Genomic DNA, 12,915 nt, shown 5'->3' with positions numbered 1-12,915 from the left:
ACCCAATTGCTGGGTTTGTCCCTATTTTACCCAGCACTGGGTTGTATTTAACCCAGCATTTTTTTAGAGTGTAGAACCAAAAAGAAAGTAATTTCAGTGAATTTCGACAGAAATAAGGAAAGAAAGAAGGGCTGTCAGAAATGCACGAGGAAGAACGATTATGGCATTGAACTTTTTTTTTTTTTTTTTTCATTTCTGAAGAAATAATCTTTTTTCCTGCTGTTTCGTCCAGGTCACCAGAGCCCAACGCCGTGCCCCTTGCGCAAGCACAAGACGAATCGGAAACCTCGCACGCCCTTCAGCACCTCCCAGCTGCTCTCCCTCGAGCGCAAGTTCAGGCAGAAACAGTACCTCTCTATCGCCGAACGGGCCGAGTTCTCCAACTCCCTAAACCTCACCGAGACTCAGGTCAAGATCTGGTTCCAGAACAGGAGGGCGAAGGCCAAGAGACTTCAGGAGGCCGAACTGGAAAAGTTCAAATGCGCCTCCAAACCGCTTCTGGCCCCGTTCGCGCTGCCGTTCCCTCTGGGATCTCCATCATCTCTGTACGGACCCCCAGCCTCTTTCCCGCGGCCCGTACCGATGCCAGGACTATTTAACGGACCCGTCTCCTATGGGATGTATTATTTGTCTTAAAAACATTAATCTGACGGCTTCCTCCAATTTGAAATGATTTGAGAGACTTGCGCAAATATGAACGTTTACACGAAATTCACAGGGGAAATTATTATAATAGCGTTGGTAATTGCACAGATAAGTGCTGGATAATTTTAGCGAACAACATAGCTACTTTTGTCATTATTTTAACGAACCGCTTCTAATTACTGTAATTAATTATAGTATCATCTTGGACTCGGTAATGTCACATTTGAACCCAATCCCCCAAAGCCACATGAAATCACGGAAGGAAGCTGCTGTATATTGTGTTTTATTCTTTGTGTTGTATAGCTACTGACGTGCTCTTGTGGAGCAACTCTTTTAAGATCTGACACGGAGGTTATCCGGACCATCAGAAGAAGTACTTATTGGCCTTATGTTGGAAGTGCCTTGAAAAAGACCAAATATTTATTAGTCTAAAATAAAAAATATTCTTTCTTAAATTTAACCATTTCCCTTGTGTTTATATCGTCGTATTTCTGGACGTTTATTATTTAGCCCACGCAATATCTGACACTGATAAAACATGACTATTTTCTTATTTCTATCATTCGATTTTATTTATACTTATGTTATTTACATTTATTTATTCGATTTGATTTTTACTCATTTAAAAAGCTTTTTGAAATTTCCATATTTTGACTATATTTATATTTATTTATATTAAAACGTGGAGGAATCCACACAAACGTGCGGAATATTAAAGATAAATAGTCAGAAACATCCAGCATGCTCCGCTTTATAAACCACCAACCTTTCTTCACCCTTCTCGCACAATAATTATCTAAAATAGCATATTAACTAATCACAAATTTTGTACTTCGTAAAATACAAATGAAAGAGACTAATTAATAGACTTCTCTTACATTTACACCCCAATTTAGAAGTTATTTTGCACCAATACACAATATCTATCTATCTATCTATCTATCTATCTATCAAAATACCCGAAGTGCCATCATCAGTTGGTATACTAAGCGAGAGTTTAGGTTAACATTAACTTTTAAACTTCTAATATTTTAATGTAGTTCAATTTAATTTAATTCAACTTTATTTTGACAAAATCACAGGGAAAATTACTATACTATCTTTGGTCAGATTTACATGAGTGTTCTTGTTAATTGCATAAATCTGTGAATATATTTAATAAATGTATTAAATATAATAAAAATAAATATTAAATATAATGAATATATCAAATATACTGAATAATTACTGACGAACAACATGTACTTATGTAATTATTTTGATCTCGAGGAACCTTTTTATTTTATTTTGTTTTGTTTTATTTTTTTATTTTAAGCATCAGTTGCTGAACAGCTCCATCCTTTGACTCTTGTCTATTGTCCAGAAGATGGCGCCATTAAAACTCTTTGACAGACATTACTATCCGTTTGAGCCACTGCAGTCACCTTAAACTCGTTTATATATCAACATAGGTGGAGGGTGAACCAACTCCATGGTAAGGCTAAATGCAGCCAAATGTATTAAACATAATAAACCCGTCTTTTTTTAGCAAGAACCAGACATGGGTGTCATGTAGGCTAAAAAAATCAAAATGTTTAATGGGACTGAATTTGTATTTAACGGGATTACAATTGAATAAAAATTCATAAATGATAGGCCTATATAGAAAGTGGCATTATCTCTAACATTGATCTATCGCGAGTTTAAGCACTCTCAAAAAACAAAACTATCCTTATAATCACTGAAGCTGTATACACTGTGAAATGAATCGCTTACTTACATTGTACGTAGCCTACATCTGCGCTTTGTTGTTTATGATGAGAGAATTCTCAAGAGTCTGGAATTCAGTCAGCGAACGCGCGCGCACTCAACAAAACTGATGCGTTTCAGCGATGACTCATCTGGACGCTTCTGATTGGCCACTGTATTTCTAAGCTCAACAGAATCGTGTGTGATTGGTTAAAATGCGCAACACTGTAAAAACGCCTAAAATTAAATACGGGGCAACATGAGCAGATCTGATTTCAATGCCGCAATCGACACTGTCTATTCATATTCACCTTGTTAGCAACAGACGTGATAGATTTAATTTATTAGTGCAGGGGCATTTTTTGCATTTTCTGGGCCTTCACCAGCCTTAGACACGCTCCGCCTATGTATATCAACAAGGTTTCAGTTGACAAGTTACACCAGGCGTTCAGATCAAAAGAAACGAAAAGAAAATAATGCAGTAGTAGCTATCCCTTTCTTGTTAAAGAGTGTTAAACAGAAAAAGTCCTCATCCTATTCCTAACCCAATAAGGTTTCTCAAAGCATTTGACTGATGCTATCAGGAGTCATTGAAAAGCATCTAAATGACAATAGGCAGCCTTTAGGCAGGATAGATCTTAATTTGGTTAGACGTCGTATTTAATTTACTGTCTGCGGATGAAAACGAGGCTGTGAGGGCTAGACTTCCAGTCTTTACAATGGCACGCACTGTATATAGGTCCTGGATCACGTAGATTTAACTCACAACTTCCAAAACTGTTTTCTGGAGTTTTTGTCTTCTGAAAGTGAAACAATCTTCGTGTTAAACAACAGTAGAATCCGTTGAACGCACTACTTGTCCCTTACAGCATCGTTTTTATTTCTGCCAAAGATTAAATATGCCACTACATCTCAGTTTTCAATCTTCAGATGGCCCTTATTCATTATTAACAAACTTTATTTTAAAGTGATATCTCTCAGGTGTTTGTTCATTTTGTGTGACCTCTGTGAAACACAATAGACAGTGCGTGACTGCTTTTATTGTTGCTTGCAAAAAGTTATTGCAGTTTGTTACATTTTTGTTGCAATTAGTTAATACATTTGAGTGTTGAGCCTTTTAGTGTTTAGTAGAATTTCATATAATCCCACCACTAAGGCTACAGAAAGGCAGATCAGCAGATGTAAGTCTTTAATGATTCTGATTACAGGTTTGTTGGCTCAGTTGCAGAGGTCAGTCTTGCAGCACACAGCCGTCACGTTTGGAGCAAGCATATAGCTCCAGCTGGACACAGGAACGGATAGAAGGAGGAGCTGTGGACGCAACACAAATAAAAGTTCTGTACTATCTGTTTAAGGGTTGTGATGGTGGCTGAACTCACCTATTAAACCAGCTCTAAATGTGATGTTTCCACAGGCCGACAGTCTGTACTGATGGAGTGCAGGGGTTCCCATTCCCTTTGGAAACACACAGGTTACACTTCAATGCCATTCCTGTGAATGGTAAAAGAGCAAGATCTGAGACAGAAAAAGAGAGAAGAAGATTCCAGAGATGCCACGGAAGAACCATTTTTGGTGCCCCAGAGAAAAATTCTTAAAAGAATCATTTTTTCTTAGTCTGAAGAACCTTTTTTCCACTATAAAGAATCTTTTGTGGAATGGAAAGGTTCCATGGGTGTTAAAGTGTCTTTATGGAACCAGAGATGCCAATGAAGAACCTTTATTTTTAAGAGTGTAGAACAATCTACATAGAAGCATTTTCATGCAAAGTTTAAAATCTGGAAAAGTTGGACCAGATAGAATAATTTAAATAAACAAACAAACAGGCTTACCATGAGTAAGAAGCAACAGGATACAAACAGTGCAAATCAGCTTCATTTCTTACCAAAAAATGACTGCTGAAGGATGTTTCTCACTCTGCAAATGGACACAAGTGGACTGATACACTTTTAAACAGTCAGTGGGAGGTTTCTCCTGTCCTGAAACTAATCTTTTGTAATGTGATTGTTAAATGATTATGAAAATGACTTGTAAATTAGAATATTTATGCATACACATATATTTTGCTTAAGAGTTTTGTGGAAACTAGATGCTTTTGGATGAGAAATTGTTCTGTAAATGAGAGTATATATATATATATTAGGGCTGTTCAAATTTGTAATCTAATTAACTACATGATGTTTCGATTAATTAATCTAATTAATCACAAAATAAATTTGACTGTGAAAATACCCACAAAAGTTTATTTAAAGCTATGTGTTAAATGAGAAAGTATCAAGTAGACATTACAAATTGTAGCTTTAGAAATAAATATTTTATTTGATTCAACATAAAAGTTATTACACATAAACATTTAGGCTACAACGGCCTAACATATACTATGGAACATAAAAGAAGATAATTTGAGAAACATCTCAGTATTTTTTGTTCATACAATGAAAGTCATTGATAACCAAAACAGCTTTAGTTACCAACAGTCTTCAAAATACATTATTTATGTTCCACAGAAGAAAGGTTTGAAACGACATGAGGGTGAGTAAATGATGACAGAATTACAATTTTTTGGGTGAAATATCCCTTTAATGTTTTTATTCTATTATTATTATCATTATTAATTCATTAATACTTTTTTTAAATTAAATGATACTCTAATAAGAAAATAAATCTGCCAGCAGGTGGCGGTAAATGTCTTTATGAGTCATTGATTTTTTTTTAGATTCGTTCAAACGGCTGATTCATTCAGGAATTAAGTAAATGGCTCTCTGAATAGGCCTTTGAATCATCGATTCACACGATTCGTTCAAAACGCGGATTCATTCAGAAACTAAACACCGCTGTTTTGCTCGGAGATGCAACAGTTCTGCTGTGGCTTTAAAGGTAATATATATTCTCTGCAACATTGAACAAAAACACAATATCAACTTCTTATTTACTGAACTGTTGTATAAAATCACATTTAAACTCGTGATATTCAGGACAAAAACAGCGCTCGTGTGATATCATATGAAATAAATATGAGACAAAAATTCATACAGGGGCATTTTTGCCCCAATATAAAAGAAGATAATTTGAGAAACATCTCAGTATTTTTTGTTCATACAATGAAAGTCATTGATAACCAAAACAGCTTTAGTTACCAACAGTCTTCAAAATACATTATTTATGTTCCACAGAAGAAAGTTTTTTAGATTCGTTCAAACGGCTGATTCATTCAGGAATTAAGTAAATGGCTCTCTGAATAGGCCTTTGAATCATCGATTCACACGATTCGTTCAAATTGCGATTCATTCTGAAACTAAACACTGCTGTGTCATAGAGCACAACAATTCTGCTAGGGCTTTATCTTCTCTGCAAAATTGGGCAAAAACACGTAATATTGTGTTTAAATAACAATAACACAATATCAACTTCTTATATACTGAACTGTTGTATAAAATCACATTTAAACTCATGATATTCGGGACAAAATCAGTGCTCGTGTAATACCGCTCTCCCTGCTGGTGTGATATTGTATGATATAAATATGAGACAAATACTCATACAGGGGCATTTTTTTGCACTAATATGTTTAATTTTAGGGCATAACTGCATTTATGGAGTTGTTGCCCTGCATCATATTTGTCAACAGTCAACTGTATGAAATATAAGATGACGTACAGGTCTGGGGGTGGGGCCAATGCGTTAACTAATATTAAAATATTTTAATCACGTTATTTTTTCATAACTAATTAAGTTAGTTAATGCGTTAAACTGACAGCCCTAATATTTTTATATATTTTTTAATGCAATTGAATATTGTATAAAATGTCTTTTGACAATCGTCTAAAGGTCAAGAAGGATATCATGGTTAAAAATATTGGATTTTTGCAGGTTTTATGCCTTATTCTTCACTTACTGTTTTGCAGGACTGCCAGAAGTTAAAACATTTTACACAAAATGATCACATACTATTAGATTAATAGTAGGCTGTTGTGATTTTAGGTGAGTTTGTGTGTTTTACCTGAGAGTAGTTGTCATGTCTTGCACAGATGCTTTATTAGTGTTGATTCTCTCTTCTGTATCTCCTTCATATGAGCCTATAATTGTTCATGACAGCCCTAATATATATATATATATATATATATATATATACATATTTATAACATGTATAATACATATTTATATATTACATATAATTTATATTTATTATAAATGCATATATTGTCAATAGCAAAATCAGCCATTTTTGTTGCTGTATGATGAAGCATGCATGATCTGAAGTGTTTTTACGTTACATTTTTTTTCTAGGATTACTAGTGATTTGTTACATTTGTGCAGCAGCAGTGTGAGATCTGTTCATTGCTTGTGAAACATCACAAAGGCATCATTCAGTGAAGGAACATGATGACCCTAGACTGTAACATGGTGTAATTCATTTTTATCAGCACTATTAACAGTGCCAAGGTCACACAAAGGCAGTTCAGCAATGTTTGTACTATATGGCAATATTTAGCAAGCATAAATGACAAGAATGACATTTTGTAATTGCCATTCCTGTTTCTATAAACTAATAAACAAAAGAATGAGCTACATAGTACTTTTTTATGTTGCTTTGTCAAAAGTAGGGTTAGTGGCAATAAAAATTCTGAATACATTGAAAGGTTTATGAGTCATATATTAGCTAATTCCAATGAGTAACTGATGAAAGAGACAAATACGATTTAAGAATATATGCAATCAAAAATAAATTAAAAAAACTTCTTTGTAAAGTGATGAGTTCACCCAAAAATCATTTACTCAGATTGTTCCAAACCTGTGTGACTTTCATTCTGTGGAACATAATTGAAGATATTTTGAAGAATGTCTCAAGAATGAAGAAAGTTTATTTTTTGTCCATAAGGCTTCCAACTTTCAAATATGTTCCGCGTTCCATATAGAAGAAATTCATACAGGTCTGGAACAACATGAGAGTTAAAGCTTTCACTAATTCATACTGTCCCCCAACTGTATCTAGAGAGGGTGAAGGTGTGAAGGGGGGAAAAAAAAGACATTCAGCAATAAAAAGAGAAGAAGCAGTGTGATGGAGTGAGGCTAAGCTACACTTTATTCAATGCAGTACAGTATCAGGTGACTTCTCTGAATCAGAGCACACAAGGGACAGAACACATATCAGTATGACGTTCAACATACTGTCATGTACAGAGAAAATAATAATAATAATAAAATAAAACAAAAAATAATAACTATGTTATTTATTCAGTTTTGGTGCCTGTTGATTAACTCTTATGGCTACCAACAGTTCACGTTTGTATATTTCTCCATTTTCCCTTTCATCTCATATTTGTCTCAAATATGAGTCACTGAGAAATGTGATACTTGACATGCTGAGTAAATCGTGAAGCAACGTGACTGCTAACAGCACTGGCTTATGTGCAAGAATGTACTCAAAAACATATTTTAATAAAGCTTATGAAAAAGGTTGTAGCGCTACATGACGTCACTGCCTATAAGTGCTGCTGAAAGTATTTTACAAAACCCCAAACACAAATCAAAAATATATTATTGCAAAATAATGACTTAACACTGTAGATACATCACACCATATTCTCACGTATTATACATAATCATAAAAAAAATTAAATGATTAAAAAACCCCTGTAAATATAAGAGATTTTCCATATCAATTAAAAGAACGTAAAATAAATTCCTCCAACAAGAGGATTAAGAGAAAGTCCTTCTGAAACTCGAAGTTAAAAAATATAAAAAAAGAAAGAAAAAAAAAGAAAACACTGTTCAATCTATTTTCCCTGCTATGACAGTGAACTGTCCTTAACAAGAGCTCAGAAGATGAAATTCACAAGTTCCCTTTGCCAAGCATACATTAAACGCATTTTAATACATACTATACTGAGAGTGATGGAGCACCTTCATACAATATCATATACTTGGTAATTTAAAAAAAAAGTTCAAAAGAACATTAAAGGGACAATTCACCCAAAAAACTGTCATCATTTGACATTTTCTCACCTTCATATTGATGCAAATCTGTACTTTTTCATGTAAAAAAATAAATAAAACAAAATAAAAATAGTGAGATGCTGAATCGTTTCCATACAATGAAAGTGGATGATCATCATCTTTTTCAAACACCAAAAATTACAAAAACAATCTCAGCTAAAGCTTTCAAATCTCAAATATGCTCACATATTTTAAAATATGGCAAATCTGGGTATTACATTAGGTTTTATTTTAGTGATGCCAAGCATCTCCAAATTTGACCACAACACAGTATTTGAGAGTTAGGGAGTTAGAAGTGAATTATTAGTAGTTAACCACTTAATTTGCGTTTTCCTCACATAAAATGATTGTATGACTTCAAGAAGACTTTTAATGTAGCACACAAGACATGAGGATTACACTATATAATAACTTTTGTTTTGTCATTTTCATGGTTTTACAGCCCTTAGTCACCAATTACTTTCATTGTATAGAAAAGATCACTTAAAATAAAAAGAAAACATCTCCATCTATGGTTTATGGAAGAAAATAAATCATATGAGTATGGAACAACATGAGTGTGAGCAAACAATGCTAATTTTCATATTTGGGTGAACTATGGCTTTAAGTGGGCAACAGAACAGATGGATATTCTTTCAACAGCACTTTAGGAAGGGACATAAACAGTCTGAAGTGACTCTTCTGTACTAATTCACGACCGTATTCGGAGGAACAAGATACAACAGCCTCGGTTGTGCACTTCCACTAACACTAGGGGACACTAAAAAGGACGAGAGGAAGAAAAACAACAAGAAATGGAAGCGAATGAGACTGTCGAGAAAACGTTCCCATCTTATCTTCTTCCGCCTCATCATTAGTGTCAATTTCCTGACAGAGCAGTCCACAGATGGTTCAAGGGTTCAAACTGCTTTCAGCTACTCATTCCAGCTAAATTCTAACCCAAATGACACGATTTTGAGAACTAAACCCAACATCTTCCTTAAAGGGGTCCTATTATGCTTTTTCACTTTTTCAACTTACTATTCGAGCCGTTCATGCCGGACTGGGGAGAGAGGTGTTGTAATAATGTAAAATATGTGAAAAATAATGTTTTTCGAACAACCTAGTATGAGAGCATGTTCTAGTACACCCACAAAACAAAATCAAGAATTTGTAAAAGAGCATAATAGGACCCCTTTAAGGCTGGAATTTGCGGTGCAGAAACCTGTTCACATGTTCCGTTTTAAGGTCCTGATTATCTTTTTTTCTTCATTTCGTGCTTGTTTCTTTTAGCTCACTAATCAGCATACGGTATTTATTTATAGACAAAGATGTACAGCATGCACTCTCTCGCTCTCACACACACACAAACACACACACACACACTCGATCACAAAAAATGACACGATATCACGTGTGTCAACATCTGTAGAGTTCAGTGACGTATTACACAACAGGAAGAAAGAAGCGGAGCAGGAAACGAATGGATAATGTCACTCCTTCAAAAGTGGTCGAAAACAAAGAGGTACACCGCAGCATACAGCTTAAGCATACAACATATCCGCCCATAATACTGAGGGAAAAGGCAAAAGTCATTAGCATATATTTCACATAGTCTACAGAATGTACACAAGCCCTGGAAATCAGTCCGGGCCGTTGAACCGGTTCAGGATTTGGTCGTATCGGACCAATCAGGAACCAGCTTTCCTGTATCCCACCTGCGCCATCTGTGTCAGCTCATATTCAAAGTCTCTGTCTCTACCCATAATTAACCAGGAAAGGGGCCAAGACGATTATAAAAGAAGCAGCGGCTACAGCATACAGATTTCCCTTTAAAAAATGTCAAAGTAGACATGTGAAAACATATTTGTAGGTGTAAAGGTTTATGTAAGTGTATATATATATATATATATATATAGAGAGAGAGAATTGTCAAACATCACCGCAGATAGTTCTGAGGCGGTGTTTCTGAGCCCTCGTTGCGTCCGTTAGAGCAAATAAATAAATAAAAAATAATAATAAAACCAAAGACAATGACTGGGGGAAGGTTTGGTTGGTGCATCCATCATATCATGAGCTTTTCGGTTAGTTTTAGCCACGCCCCTTAAACCCCAGAGAGTGGGCGTGGCTGATAAGCAGCAGCGTAAAAGTGGCCCATTGAGGGGTGGATGGGGTTCAAGTTGAAGAATTAGGGGCAGCAGAGGCAGCGTTGGTGTTCAGACCACGATCGCCGCTGTTAGCACCTGGAACCGTAAGAGAAGGTTATTAAAAAGAGCTGATGAGGACAGTCTTGGGGTTTGTGAGAGGCTGAAAGTGAAAAACCGACCTGTTGCAGCCAAGGCAGACTGGGAAGAGTTTTCCGCCTGGTTCTGAGCATGTGCAGGAATGAGTACGGAGGTCAGCGAGGGGTTACTGGACAACTCTGATCATTAAATGCAACAGATATTGGTGTAAAAGACAGAATCATGCACGTACAAACACATTTACAAAAAAAAATGTTTGGAGTCAGTACGATTTTTTTGGTTTTTTGAAAGAAATTAATACTTTTATTCAGCAAGGATGTATTAAACTGGACTGTACAATTAAACTAAACTGTACAAAACAGACAGTAAAGACATCTATAATGTTAAAAAAAGATTTTATTTCAAATAAATTCTGTTCTTTTGAAAGAATCCAGAAAAAAAATCAGTTTTCAGAAAAGCTGTTTTTAACATTGATAATTCTAAGAAATGGGTGGAGTAATGGCGGCTAAATGTTTCTTTAAGCAGCAAATCAGCATATTAGAAGGATTTCTGAAGGATCATGTGACACTGAAGACTGGAGCTTTGCATCAAAGCAATAAATTACAGTTTAAAATATATTCAAATGGAAAACAGTTACTTTAAATTGTAATAATATTTTACCACATTTTTGATCAAATTATCTCTGAGCCTAAGAGAAACAAAAACATTAAACATTAAAAATATTACAAACTCCAAATATGTGAATGGTGGTGTATATTTGCTATTAAAATGAGTTAATACTTGTTACAATACCTCAAAAAGATTCAATCAATCATCATCGTTTGTGCATTTGTGTGCAGCATACCCTGTGTAGTGAAATTAAACAGCACAGGCCGCTCTCTTCCATTCGGGAGCTTGAGGTTGGGCTCACGGAGCTCGTCGAAGAACGTGTGAGCACAGGCCTCCAGAGGAGTGAATCGGGACGTAGGCGTGTACTCCAACAATCGGGAACACAGAGCTATCGCCTCCGGAGGGGTCCGGGGCCGGAAAACCTAACATGTGGACAACAACACAGGACTTTTGAATGCTTTATACAAACTTCTGTATAATAATTTAAACTTTTGACTGCACACAAAAAAATTATTTTTGATATAGATTTGTACTCTTTGTTTTAAACAAGTCACAGGGGTGAAATTAAAGTACAATTGTGTTGGTAGAAAATACTCTTTAAGACAGACTCATAACATAACATGTAAAATAAGAAGGTTATATAGACCAGAATCACAGTCTAGAATTAAAGTAAGGAGAAAAGAGAAGGATGAAAGTGGAAATACTCATGCTAACCTTAGTCCACGGGTGTGCCTTTATCTGTGGAAACTTGAATTCAGTGTAATTTGGGTTCATCTCCCAGATCTGCTCTCGTGTAGGAGTTCCCAGCACCTGGAGGAAACAAGTTCTATTATTCTGTTGCAATTAAAATATATAGTCCACACCGCAACTATAACAATACAGAGAAACAATACAGCTGGAGTCACTTTCAGAGCAAATTTGTAAAAATTAAAAATTGACAACCATTCAAAAACTTCCAACTTGAAAGTGCGCTGCAATTACGTTCACAGAACATAACTGAAGTACACGCTCAGAATAAACATTATTGGCCATTGGTATGGATGGTAATATGGTTTATTTTTATAGCAGTGTTATTTTAGTATTATCAATATACTGTTATAGTATTTATTAATATTTAGATTTTTTTTTTTTTTTTCTTTCAGTTTTTGTACTTTAACTCTCAAGGTAACATTTAAATTTTCGTTTTAATTCAATTTTATTGTAATTACATTAATGAAAGAGTTTTTTAATTTTCGTTTTTGATGATGAGAACGACACTGGTTTATAGATATTCTTGGTCTGAACAAGGCTTAACTTATAGGAAGTAAGACTTTGTTTTTTTTTGAAGTGCTTTGAGGATTCGGCTGTAAACTGGGAGAGCTCCACAGAAAAAAGAATTATAACTGCATTTCACATTGCTCAAACTCTAGAAAAGTGCATTATGAGACACGTCAGCAATAACAAGAGTTGAAGCAATCAAAATGTTAAGATTATTTATGAAAACACACACACACACACACACACACACACACACACACACATACACGCTTACCTTGATGATTTCAACAAGCTGATCTACGCCACTGTCACCAGGAAAAATCGGCTGTCCAAGCAGCAGCTCGGCCAGTACACAGCCAGCCGACCAAATGTCTGTATGGAAACAAAGTTAAAGGGATACTCCACCCCAAAATGAAAATTTTGTCATTAATCACTTACCCCCATGTCGTTCCAAACCCGT

At 35.3% G+C, this 12,915-nt stretch overlaps 2 protein-coding genes across 2 annotated transcripts in view; one reads left to right on the top strand and one right to left on the bottom strand.

Annotated features, from left to right (window-relative positions):
- Positions 1 to 1,156, top strand: part of LOC107684328 (homeobox protein MSH-B-like) — a 3,525-nt gene extending 2,369 nt beyond the window's left edge. Inside the window, exon 2 of the mRNA XM_016480560.1 lies at positions 233 to 1,156. Within this exon, the coding sequence (XP_016336046.1) occupies positions 233 to 636 (404 nt within the window). The 3' untranslated portion in view covers positions 637 to 1,156. The remainder of the gene's footprint in view (positions 1 to 232) is intronic.
- Positions 1,157 to 9,493: 8,337 nt separating this feature from the next.
- The window catches only part of LOC107684292 (glycogen synthase kinase-3 beta-like), a 26,213-nt gene continuing 22,791 nt past the window's right edge, over positions 9,494 to 12,915 (bottom strand). The window contains exons 7-11 of the mRNA XM_016480530.1: positions 12,730 to 12,827; positions 11,913 to 12,008; positions 11,434 to 11,620; positions 10,673 to 10,768; positions 9,494 to 10,589 (exon numbers count right to left, since the gene is read on the bottom strand). Of these exons, the coding sequence (XP_016336016.1) occupies positions 10,522 to 10,589; positions 10,673 to 10,768; positions 11,434 to 11,620; positions 11,913 to 12,008; positions 12,730 to 12,827 (545 nt within the window). The 3' untranslated portion in view covers positions 9,494 to 10,521. The remainder of the gene's footprint in view (positions 10,590 to 10,672; positions 10,769 to 11,433; positions 11,621 to 11,912; positions 12,009 to 12,729; positions 12,828 to 12,915) is intronic.

This window comes from Sinocyclocheilus anshuiensis, unplaced genomic scaffold (assembly GCF_001515605.1).
Source record: "Sinocyclocheilus anshuiensis isolate Anshui unplaced genomic scaffold, SAMN03320099.WGS_v1.1 scaffold1371, whole genome shotgun sequence".
Taxonomy (NCBI): Eukaryota; Metazoa; Chordata; class Actinopteri; order Cypriniformes; family Cyprinidae; genus Sinocyclocheilus; species Sinocyclocheilus anshuiensis.
This window is presented reverse-complemented; position numbering and strand designations above follow the sequence as displayed.